Source organism: Plectrocnemia conspersa, unplaced genomic scaffold (assembly GCF_051122295.1).
Source record: "Plectrocnemia conspersa isolate PC_06_02 unplaced genomic scaffold, ASM5112229v1 ptg000009l, whole genome shotgun sequence".
NCBI classification, from domain to species: domain Eukaryota; kingdom Metazoa; phylum Arthropoda; class Insecta; order Trichoptera; family Polycentropodidae; genus Plectrocnemia; species Plectrocnemia conspersa.
The window spans coordinates 23086480-23099173 of NW_028277173.1; the positions used below are offsets into that span (position 1 = coordinate 23086480).

The 12694-nt window shown below is 33.0% G+C and overlaps 1 protein-coding gene across 21 annotated transcripts in view; it reads right to left on the reverse strand.

Moving 5' to 3' along the window:
* Nucleotides 1-6764, reverse strand: part of ps (RNA-binding protein Nova-1-like protein passilla) — a 47034-nt gene extending 40270 nt beyond the window's left edge. For 17 of the 21 annotated variants that reach the window (XR_015810699.1, XR_015810698.1, XR_015810697.1 and 14 more), the window contains exon 1: nucleotides 6614-6764. Coding sequence is in view for 13 of the 21 variants with exons in the window: in XM_088192503.1 (XP_088048629.1) it covers nucleotides 6614-6734 (121 nt within the window). In the remaining 8 variants the exon portion in view is untranslated. Of the gene's footprint in view, nucleotides 1-6287; nucleotides 6420-6613 lie in introns of those variants that run through there. The other 4 variants (XM_088192506.1, XM_088192504.1, XM_088192508.1 and 1 more) reach the window with 4 other exon arrangements.
* Nucleotides 6765-12694: the final 5930 nt, after the last annotated feature.

Sequence of the window (12694 nt, forward strand, 5' to 3'; positions counted from 1 at the left end):
TAGACATGTTTATAATTTTACTACCGCGCATTGCTACGACCGCAAACAGCGCACATGTTTCAGCTCGCGATTTATTCGTCCACATTTATTAACTACGAAGGCTAGACATTTTTTCTGCCTCATTTCGGTCGTCCGCGATTCGGCCTATTTGGCACTGGGGCGCCACATCAAAAAACTCGACGATTGCCCATTACGTGGTGAAAAATTATAAAAATACTAGTGGAACGAGAGGAAATCCGCTAAAATACTCCTCGGGGGTATATACGCGCGTTTATAACTAACTATGCGAAAGCTAAATGTAGACTTTCGAGAGAAATTATTTATATAAATAAGTAAACGAGCGGAGTCCGCGGCCGTGTGGGGGTTGGGGGGATTGCGACGACTAGGCCTAGAAAAAAGATACGAAAATACAACATATAGGCGAATAATTTTTGTGAATAAGATGAACGGCGAGCGCAGCTGTCGCCGTCAACTTCCACGATGATTTGCACGCGTCAAGTCGGCACGAATCATTTTTTATTCCCGCACGCGCTATACGAAGTGTCTTCTCTTCGATCGAGAGCCGCAACTAGGCCGCAACGAGATGCCGCAAAAGCCGCATAGGTCTGCATTTTTCGGAAACTACCTTTAAAAAGCCAAATTTGTGAAATAAGATCGATCGACGATTCGTAAGTAAAGTAACCGTAAAATATATCTAACACACAAGTTATGTAGGGTAAGGCCGGGCCGAGTGAATTTATCATGAGGAAATGCCATTTATATGTGCACGATTTTCGGTGAGGAATCAAATATCAAATTTAAGGATTTTCTTAAAATAGATTGCAAGAGTAAAGAAGTACAAATATAGTACCAGCCTTTCAAGCTTTCCAACTTGTGCGGCAGGGATGTTTAATTTTACATTTGATTTTTTAATGAATAAGTTTGATTTTAATTAAAAATACTTCATTTTTTGAAAGTAGCTTTGGTGAATTTTATTTATTTTTGATCTTGTTTCAAAATAACGACTCATCTTCAGAAAGAAAAAAAAACTAAAAATATTTTAATAAACTTACCGGAAAACTATTAAATTATACTAGAGAATTTTATTAGTATATTTAAAAATTTTCCATCCGGTCAAGTCAAAGTTTATTTATAATATTATTAATGCAGCGATTTAGACATTGCTCAGTTACATACATCGTACATACTTATTCTGACTGCGCGTGCGCATCAAAAGCGACACAAAAACGACTCGCGCGATAAAGTTCAAAGGTTCGAAGACAAAAAACGAAAGTTTACGCATTTAAATCGTAGAAAAACCGTAATTTAAACATTCCTGAGAACAACTTTTGCGATTAGCGGTTTTATTATATGCATACTATGACACGTACGATTGGCGACAACTGACAGTTATACGTGTGTGTAATAGCCTTAGGCAAAATATGATAGATTGCAATAGTTTAATATTCCTTATAATGTATATATATATATATATATTACAAATGAAATCGCTTGTTGCGTAAAATGGACAAAAAATGCCTAATTCATGAACAGTGCAAAACCGTTGCTTCATTCATGAATTAGGCAAATTATCTGTCGAATGCGTGAATTAAACGAAATTGTTTTCGTGCATTGAGCAAAGTAGATAGTAGCGCTCCAATGGTGTTTTTCGTAACTGGACCAAATGTCATTTGATTATATAAAAATAAATCAATCATTAACTACAGTGATGTTTATTATTTAGAATGGTATTAAATATATCGACATACAAATTTTATTAACAGGGATATTGAACAGCTTAGATAGTCGCTGATGGCAGCGAGCGAGCGTTGGTCAAAACAGTGAACACCCCATGATTCATTCACTTTTCTGACTAACGCTCGCTCGCTGCTACTCGCGAACCTGTACAACAGTTGCATTAAAACCTTGTTATAGTTAATAATTATTTTATTTTATAAAATTATAATATATTTGCCAATCTCCCGGCATTAGTTACACGACCAGATTAAGTACATGGACCGCTATTTTTAACGGCAATACTATTCATACACTTTACAGGAGCGAAAAATTTGGACCCTTCAATAAACGCGACGTTTCGCAACTGTCAAATTTACATTGCAAAAAATAATACCGGAGCGCTACTATATCATTGACTAATGCATGCATTCGGCAGATAATTTGCCTAATTTATGAATGAAGCAACGAGCTTGCACTTTTTATGAACTGGATTTTCTTGCCAATTTCACGCAATAAGCGATTTTACCGATTCGGTGTAACATATGCATCATGTGTGACACTAGAAGAAAAATTAATATTTCGCTACGCGGCCTAGTATAGCTTTCACATAAATAAAAGTTCATGTAGACTTACTTATATATACATATATTATAATTTTCTAAATTTACTATAAATTGTCACTGGTGAAAATTCAACGAATCCAATAGCCAACTATCTTCAATGTAGTGCAATTTTTTATTACTGCTTCCACTACTATTTCTTAAAGGAAATTTTGCTGAACGTTCAAATGTGTGCAATGCATGCATAAACGCGTTTTAGTTAAATCGACAATATAATATAATATACACCTAAAATAATTTTCCTTATCGGAAATTGTCATACCACCTGCCAATGGACATACATATAATATATAAGCTTTATGACTATTCATATATTCAGGATTCGCCCATCCGTTAATCACCAATTCATCACTGTCTCGTGTCAATCGCAAAAATGTTACTGATCTATTTTTTTAATTTTCTGAATATAAACGTAGAATAATAAGACCGCCAAAATATTAATAATTAAACCATCACACACACAATCAACTTTCTTCATAACAATTCTTTGACATAAATATTGAATTAAAATCGGAAAATTCAGTTGATTTTATTTTAAATACACCTGTAATTTAAAACAGGAAAACTTCAATTATTCACGCATCATTTCCATATTTTTTTAGCAAACCCAAATAAAATAAAAACGTTTCACTCACATACAATATACTCATTACTCGTACATTTCCCTACATATTTTATAATACAGGAAATTATAAATAGCGACCGTTTTTAATATTATATTTATCAAAAGTCGATTTCAAAACTCTGGGTTGAAAATATTAATAAGTAGCTTTAAATAAATACATTAAAAAAAAGAATCCAGTGTTTTTTTTTGTAATTAAAAATTATCGGAATACAATAAATTATATACGCAGCTTGATACTTTTGAAATATTTACTTATAAACTGCTATTTCCTTCAAGGAAAATATCAATAAATATTTGACCGAAAATAAACTGCTATTTTAATTGAAATTCTCATTATGTAACTGAAGAAATTCATCGAAAGCATTTTTATTTTTGTAGAAAAGTTGTTACATTTTTTTTAAATTAATGATTTTTTATATTAAAGATTTTTTTCTGTTTTCAACTGATTTTAATATGTAATAAAATAATTATTCGAAAAGTAAGTTGTTTCAAACTACGTCAGTAAAGAAGCTTTGTATATAATTTTAAAAGCCTAAAAAAAATACAGATCTGCCTTATTCTGAAGTCCGTCATTTTACAATATCTATTACCACATTTGCTTTTTAAGTGCATTTTGGATAATTTATTTGATCCCTGGATTTGTGGTATCTTTTTATTGATAACTAGCATATGTTGGTTTTGTTTTCCAGTCAATTATAATTATATCCCGTATACTCAAAGTTTATCAATATGATTTTGTTTTTAAATATACATAATCATAAACCACATATTTACCGATTATGAGCGTCATTTATTTAAAACTAACAGTATGTATTGCTTGTGTTATATTCTATTAAATCATAGGCTGCTAAAGCCTGTTGTTTATGACATAAACTTCGTAGCATAAACCACGTATTGACCTAATATAAGCTTATTTTTTTATTTTAAAATGAACAATGTGATGATTCTGTGGTTTATTAAATCATATTTATTTATATGTAAATTTTATCATATATCATTCTATGCGAAATTATATATTTTCATATCTTAAGAAATGCACAAAAGCGTCTCCCATTCACAAATAGAAGATAATGCGAATCTAATAACCACAGACCTATATATTATCAGCATCAGCTAAATTGTTCTGAATTATTCTACATATATTACTGTAACCGTTTTCTTGATGATCAACAATACGGATTTAGACCTACATAAGTTCAATCTTTTAATATTTACAAATTAGGTGATAAAAAAATGTATAAACTGATATGCGAACCATTCAATTTTAACGTTCCTCATGTTTAAAAATTACATAAACACAGCAATTGTCTACTCTGACATTTTATCATATGATAGCGATTCGAAAATATTGAAATCTTCATCTCTACGAGATGCTTTGGATTAATTACCAAAAATGGGCTTTGGTAAATCGTTTAACTACTAAATGTCATGTGGTAACGTTTTTAATGAAGCTAGAATGAAAGATAAAATTACGAATCAGTTGAAGAATTTCGTTATATAAATAATAAGGGTTAATATTTTTGATGCCTGATTTTGTATTAATTTTCATTTGATACAACATTAGCTATATAAAAACCGAACAGCTCATTTATCTGAAATCCTTTCAGATTTAAATCTACAAATGTAACTAAAATTTATTTTTAAACCTTTTAAAAATATAAAATACTTTTACATTTTAATTCAAAATGGCATTTGCGTATTTTGTAAAGATTTGATTTGGCAGAGTTTAGATATAACTGATGTTTTTGATAAATTTCGTAGCCCCAGTACATTTTCTGATATGAATGCTTTTAAATTAATAATAAATATTAATAGCTATATAATACTAACTATCATTAGGTGGCTAGAATAATTATTGCTGTTTATAAACTTAATTGCGGTTTATAATTACTCCATTAATAATAGAATTGACACATTTTGTCAATTAATTGCAAAATCATTTACATATTGATTTATGAGTTTATAAAACCTCGAAATGCACTTTTAGCAAGAGCTTGATTGTTTGAAACTGTAAAAAGTTTTCGAAATTTTTTGAGATATTTCATAGCTTTTAGGGGGATGTGTGCGATTTGTGGTCGCGCAATAGAATTGGACTTCTTCAATAGACTGGTAAAGAGTAAAATTTTAAAAATCTCGATAATAGCTCTCAGCGTAAATGTTTTCGTCATGAAGTCTAAAATAATTTTGGTTTCGCGAAATGCTTGAGGGCTTCATTTTTGTCCAACCATTGTGCAGACAGCTTTTGTTTTTTCTGTCTTAAAGGATCTACTTATCGACGCTCGTTACAATACGATCGAGAGATGGGTAGTTTCTGATGCAAAGCAATCTTCGTAACAATGATTTCTAGTTTTCATTCAGTCGTGCGGTACCTGTTTCTAAGCTGCTTTAAATGTATTTCTTTGTAAACTTTTGTGCAAGCTCTCGATTTTTTGTGTGGTTCTAATTAAAGTAATCAACTGTAGAAGGACGTTAGGCTCTTTAAAACAAACAATATGTCGTTAAAATTTTAATAGCAAAAGCAGAAATTATTTTCCTAGCAAGTATTTGAATGCTTAAATCCTTTTATTGTATTTTATTCTAACTTTGGTTAATATAGGATCACTGAATTCCTATGTAAATGTTTATGTAATTAAACATTGCAAAAGACCTTCTATACTTGCCGAACTTCAGTGTTTTGCCTCGGATCACGTTCGAGCGTTCGACTCATCTTTCAAATTCGCCTTTGTGGGGTTGATCCAGACGCCTTTTTAAAATTAATTTTATTATTATTTACATCTTGAGTCCATCGGCCAACGCTTTATTTAAAAGTAACAATGTGTGTTTCTGAGCAATTAAATCAAATGCCGCATACTAAGCTTTTTCACGATGTGATCGATTTTATTTATCATAAGCCGCATATTGACCAATTAGGAGCGTCTTTTTATTTAAAACTAACAACGTCGCTTAAATTATATGCCGCAAAAACGGTTGTTTACGGCCATCTTTTTATTTAAAAACGACAATAGGAGGTTCTTTTATTACAAAGTAACAATCGTTCCATAAGGCTGCAGAGTGTTGCGCATTTAAAGGTAGCCCGACACGCAGAAAAAGTCGTTCAAGGTTGGCGGCGTCTCCGATTCGCTCTCGCAGGGGTGGGTCCAGCTGTCGCGCGACGCTCGGAGGAAAAGCGGAACCGGAAGACGAAAACCCGGACGCAGACACGACCTTCGCCGGCGGGCGGGAGGATCGATCGACCTCGCTCGGTCGGGGTTGCGCAACCCCGCGGGGGCGTACGGAAAAAATCGCGGAAGAGCCGCGGCTGCGGCTGCGGACAATCGATCTCTCACCCCTAGGCGGCGCCTCGGGCCTTCGGCAGCCGTACAGCATGTAGGACGTACGAAGGTGCCGGCGACGCGTCGACGTCGCCGGAGATCGACGGTCGATGTGTGACGACCGACCGGCACCGTGCGCGATAAGCGCGAGCGCAGACGCAGGAAGGGTGGGGGGAGGGTTGCGACTTGCGACGACCTGCGACCTGCGACGCGACCCGATCGCGACTACCGTCGGCCCGTCGACCCGTAGCTCCGTAGCTCCGTCGCGCCTATCTCTTATCCGGGCCCAGTCCCGGTCCCGGTGGTCCCGGTCGATTTGAAGCCGATCCGAACAAACTCACCCGAGCTGAAGTGCGATCGCTTCACGTCCGCCGGTCCGTCCGGCCGGTGGTCCAGCGGCCTCTTGCGCGAGTCGGCCACCTCGGGGCTGGCGCACGTCTCCGCGCCCGAGTCGGCCGCCATGTTGGCTGCCGCCGCAGCCGCGCCACTACTGGCGCGCGCCGAACGAGCGGGCCCTCTCGCCTCCCCCCCGATACCCCCGATACCCCCACCGCTCGGACTCGCGCCCGTCGCACACGTACGGCATTAACGATCAGCTGGGAAAACTCGATGCGGAGCGTGAACGGTGCGTTTCGGGAAATTCGACTCGAATAGATTCTTATAAGAATCTTGTGTAGTTAATGTAACTATCAAAATATTACTAAATTATTCATTATACCTGCGGTCCCTAAACTTTTTAATAAACGGACCGGATTCGACCGATTTTGATTGGAATCCTATTTTAACAAATTCATATTTAAACTGATATTAGCCATACATGGGCAAATGGCGGCTCGCAAGCCACATGCGGCCCTTCGGTATGTTTAAAGCACCTCCATAAAATTTATTTTTGTAAATATAATTTATAATAATAAATTTTAAAAATCGTTGCTTTTGACTCCCTTAACCCTTCAGTCTTTGAGATTCTTGTATGTGGCTCGTATTGGCATGAAACATTTGGCTACCCATGGTATATGCATACATTAAAATGTATGAGTGATATATGAAAATAATTATCTTCAGCACCGGCGCTAGACTTTTTAGCGCCACAGATATTATTGTTATTTTTTCCGCCCTAGTAAAAAAATTACGTAATATTACTAATACGGGATGTATCTAAGGTCAATGTAGTGTTGCAGTATAATACAAGGCAAGGCTTCTTACAAATGTATGTATCTTCAAATTAAGTTGAATTTCGAAGAGAAATGTCTTTTAAATATACATATTTTCTAGATACAGTGGAACATCGGAGAGCGAGTAGTTAGATTTATGAGTGTTTCGCAATACGAGCATTTAAAAAAAATTTTCACTTGATAAACGAGCGGTGTCTTGCAATACGAGCTGTATCTTGAGTCAAAACTATCCCACCGATATCATAGGAATATTCGGATGGTGAACATGATCAGAAAAAAAATACTAAAAGGCAGACGGCTGATGGAAGTATATCTCCACATGGAATCTTAATCACTATGTAGAAAACAAGAAAACGAGTCCACAATAGATCGAATTCATTTAAACAAATTTAAGCCATCGGCATACAATTAAAAAATGGAATTTGTAGCTATCCTATTTATGTAATTAATAAATAACAAGAGGGTCCAGGTTAGACCCTTGAAGAACTCCTGAAGGGGTGAAATATTATTTCAACAATCGCCCGCAATAGGTTACGAGCTGTCTACGATCGCTCAAATAACTCATGAATAATCGAGTTAGTATATGTATCTGACAAACTGAGGTCAAACAATTGTCTTTCTAATAACCCTTGACTAACTTTTTCAAAGGTTTTTCAAAATCACCATATACGACATATACTTATATGTTTCCGCATCAATGGATTTCGTCATCATTTTGGTAAAAGACCGTGTTAGTGACCATGAAACGACTGTGATGAAAACAATGCTGTTGGTCCAACAAAGCTTGTCGATAGTGATTAAAACTATATGTTACCCCTTTTATAAGTAAGACTTTTGTGCATTTCCGAAAATAAGAAAATGATGACATTTTGAGAATCAAATCAATGGATATGGAGCAGCAAGACTGATTTCGCAACCTTTTAAAATGAGTGGGGAACCAAATTGGTAATAGAAGAACGTCGCATCTTTAACTTCTAAAAACCATACACTATGTGTATAGGTGTATGTGAGATCTAAGTGTTTAATTTCGTCTAGAAACAGATCTCAGATTCAACACGAATACGACACGAAAGTGTCATGATACCAAAATATGTAAAATGATTATTTATATTCATATGTACTTCACACATACAAAAAAATATATATAATATCTCACTTTCTCACGATTTTATTTGATTTATTTTTAGCTGGTGCATCACTCTCAGTTGGAATTAAAATTATTATTTTAGAATATTATATAAGCATTCTGAAAAAAATGAGAAAGGAATATAGTGAAACGGGAATTTGCAAATAATAATATTAAGATACTTTATATAAGTAGAAAGATCCTAAAATTGCCCAGAGGTAACCGAGACATGGTTAGTCGTAAGTTTCGATAGAATAATAAATAATATTGGCCTGGTCAAAGATAAACATTAAATATTACCACGATTTTTCTGAAATAGATACAGTTGACGAAGAAAACTATGCAAATATTGAAGATGATTATAGTGACTATGATGAAGAAAATTTATAGTTCAAAACTTCCTGAAAATTCTTGCTAAACAGTCACTTGAAAGGCAAGGCGAAAAAATGTTAAGAAATGTAAGCTAAGGATTTCAAAAGTAGACATAATACATATAGCTACGGTTGATAACCAGAATATCATTATGTATCTGCTAAGAACGATATGTAAAAAAAACAATATCCCGTGTAATTGTAAGTATTAGAAGAGCTATTTTTGCAAAAACAAATGGTTACATTTATAACCTTGTCACAAAGTAATCCTAATATAATAACTTATATGTAATTATTTTCCCCAATTCTTGTATTAAACAATTTAATATGATATTTTGCGTTTGTTACTTTGCAGAAGACTTTAACTTTTATTTACGACTGAATAAGTAAACAAATCATGGAGAAATTTACTGCCGGACGCAAAAAATCGTGTACAGATTTTACTATCGCGGAACCTGGAACGTGTCTTCCGTTTTGCCCTACCTCGAGACGGCCCTGTATGTAATTTATTAATTTACTAAAGCTCCTTTCGATCGTGTAACCGCATGTGGGATTTATAACATTATACATGTATGAAGTTAGTAAACATGATATATTTACTATTAATTGATGGTAATAGTTTATATTTTTATTGTCATTAATGAATTTAACATTTTTTTAGGAATTATATCCTGAAGCTTAAGTTTACGTAAATTTTCCATATAAATTGAGATAATCTGCGTCTCATTACCAACCGGCGACCACCTATTCACCAAATTAACAATGGTAAAAACAATTTGGTTACTAATAATACCAAATGAAAGAATTAAAGTTGAAATTTTGGAGTTTCAATTAGTTCTTGGCGAAATCACAGAAATTTTAACAACAAATATTTTGTTGTAACTAAAAAATATTGGGTTTTGTGGCGATAACTGTAAGATTAATTTTAAAGGTGTAAAATGCATAGGACTAAATAATAAAACAAAGCATTAAAATCAAAGTTGATGTTTATTAAAATATAAGCTATTTAAGTCAAAATATACAAATATTTTTAAAATGACCTCATTGCAAGAATTCTGTGAAATTGCAGGTATTGTCTGGAAATTGAAGATTCTGTAGGGCGTGCATTACATGCGTTCCGCACACCCACTTCTTCTCACTCACTCTCGTCACTTAACACGTGAGCTAGCGAAATGGAATATATCTCACCATACGCGCCTGGTAGATATGTTACGTACCCTGCAATTGAAATAGCTACATCATAAAATAATCAAGCATTTGTAAATGTTGTTATGAAATGTTGAACTATTTATTGTATGTGAAGGAATTCTAGTCATCGAACATAAAAAATGTAAAGAATAATAGATTCAACTCTTCAAGAATTTTGAGGATGAAAACATTCAATACTAAATATTCGTCGATTTATGCAGTCTAATCTCCAAACTATCTGAATCGCAGCTGGAAGTTTCTGGTTTATTGTATGTTTACGTATTTTAATTTACATAATTGCAAATAATAATTAAATGTAAACAGCAACAAATATCAGCGGTCAAAATCAAATGATTAATATTTGACTAATAATTAGACTGCGAACATTGCGGTCGCGCGATTATTTTTATACAATACAAAGTTATTTATATTATAAATTATTCATATTCTATAACAAGGTTCCCAACCGGTCAATCCCAGTTACGATTGTGAATTTTGGAAATAAGAATCATTTCTTTAAATGTACAACCATGGATGAAAAAAGAATAACCCGGTCACGAAAATATTGAAATTGTTTTGTTTTTACAGATATTTATAAATAGTAAACTTTTATAAATGAATATTTTTAACTTTGAAGAATTAACAAAGCAACAACGAAAATTCTTGTAATGTTTTTATTAGAAGTCAATTGCAGTAAAAATTAAGATAAAAGTAATATTAACCTTAAATAGATTGGCACCATTAGCACGTGCTTTAGCACCTATGTATTTGTAGACTTCGACTGTCCTTTGTTTAGATTAATTTTCAGGTGGTCGTAAACCGTCCAAGTCTCCAATCATCACGCGCGCTTGTATAACGTCGGCGTTACTAATAAACTTGTTTTGCAAATACGCACGCAACTACTTTTAACGAACGATTATAACATATTTTAATCTCACGCTTAACGGATAATCCCGAAAAATCCTTTCAAGCTTGTTCTAATTATATATTTTATTTTATCTTGTCTCGGTTTGAAAAATATTTTTTGGTAGGCATATATGTATATATATATAAATAAATATGTTTATGTGTCATTTTAAACATGTATGCCTTATTTAGGCATTTATAGCCGGTATATAACTGTCTATGATATGTATATAATATTAATATCCAAATCAGCACTAAAATAATAGTTTTAATCGAAGCCTAATATTTGGCTCGATTAAAAGCAAAGAACGTTCGCAAGCTAATATAAGTACCAATCATACGATATTTAAATTGCAAACAACAGTAAATGTAAACGTTTAGCCACGAAAATCAAACAATAATTAAAATTAACAAAAGCTCTCTAGAAGTCTTTGTAGCTGAGAGGCTTAAAATCTGAATGCTTATTCTTTAAACCAGAACAATAAGCTTTACTCCACAAAACGCACCTTTAGCTATTTCGTATATATGTATATAGGTGTATATACGCAAATGGTATATTTATATTTTTTAAAACAATATCGAATGAATTTTAATTATAAATCAAGCCATTTTATTTTATATTTATTATATTGTATTTTCAACAAAGTAAGTTAAATACACTTTAAAGCGAGGAAAACCTATAAAGACTGTAATGCATTATATAAATCAAGCGGTTGCGGGTTTTTTTTTATTAATAGTCTGATGGTGACTATGTAGAGAATATATTATAGAAACATTCTCGTTTTAATTTTAATTAATCTTATATATATGCGATTTACATTGTCATTAAAATAACGCTCAATTTAGTTCACCATTTACACTATTATGTAAGCTATTGCTATATTATTTTCTAAAAACTTTCAACTACAGGAGTTTTGATTTCTAAATAAAATTTCTCTTCGAAAAATATAGATTTGGCCAAAGTAACCAAACTTATCATACTTGTTTGTATTATTATAGCTAAAATACATATTTTTCATTAATAAGGATGTCACGCAAAAATCACTACCTGAATCATATTAAAAAAAAATTCAAATGTTGATATTCTTTTATTAAAATAGCTATTATTATTTTATTAAAAAGTGTTTTACAAACATTCCTAAGATAATAGCATTTTTTAAATTAAAATGTCTTCATATTTCGTAGAAAAAAATCTGTCTTTTCTATAACGATTATTATAGTTTATTATTAGTATATATATTTTCGTTAAAAAAGAAATTAGGAAAATGCATTATGAAGTGCTGTACTGCATAATAAATCATTATTTTCAGCTGCGCGCGAATGCACCAATTTTCACGGAATTACCCGGACTCAATCCGCCTTCGCTTAGATTGAGGCATACGATCTTAAAATATGCTTTGACCACTGAATTTAAAATTTATAAAATATTCTGTGATCCTAACTGTAAGTATAATGTATTTTTAATGTTCGATTTGAGTCAAGTCAAATTACACAAATATGATATGTATAAAATAACAAATGAATAAGTAATACCTACATCAAAAAATAAAATAATTTTATAAAGACGATTATGTGTGTACTATGGCTTAAATCAAATAATGTCGACTAGTAAGCTGATAAACCAAATGATATAGAATAGTAAACAGATAATCGTTATCT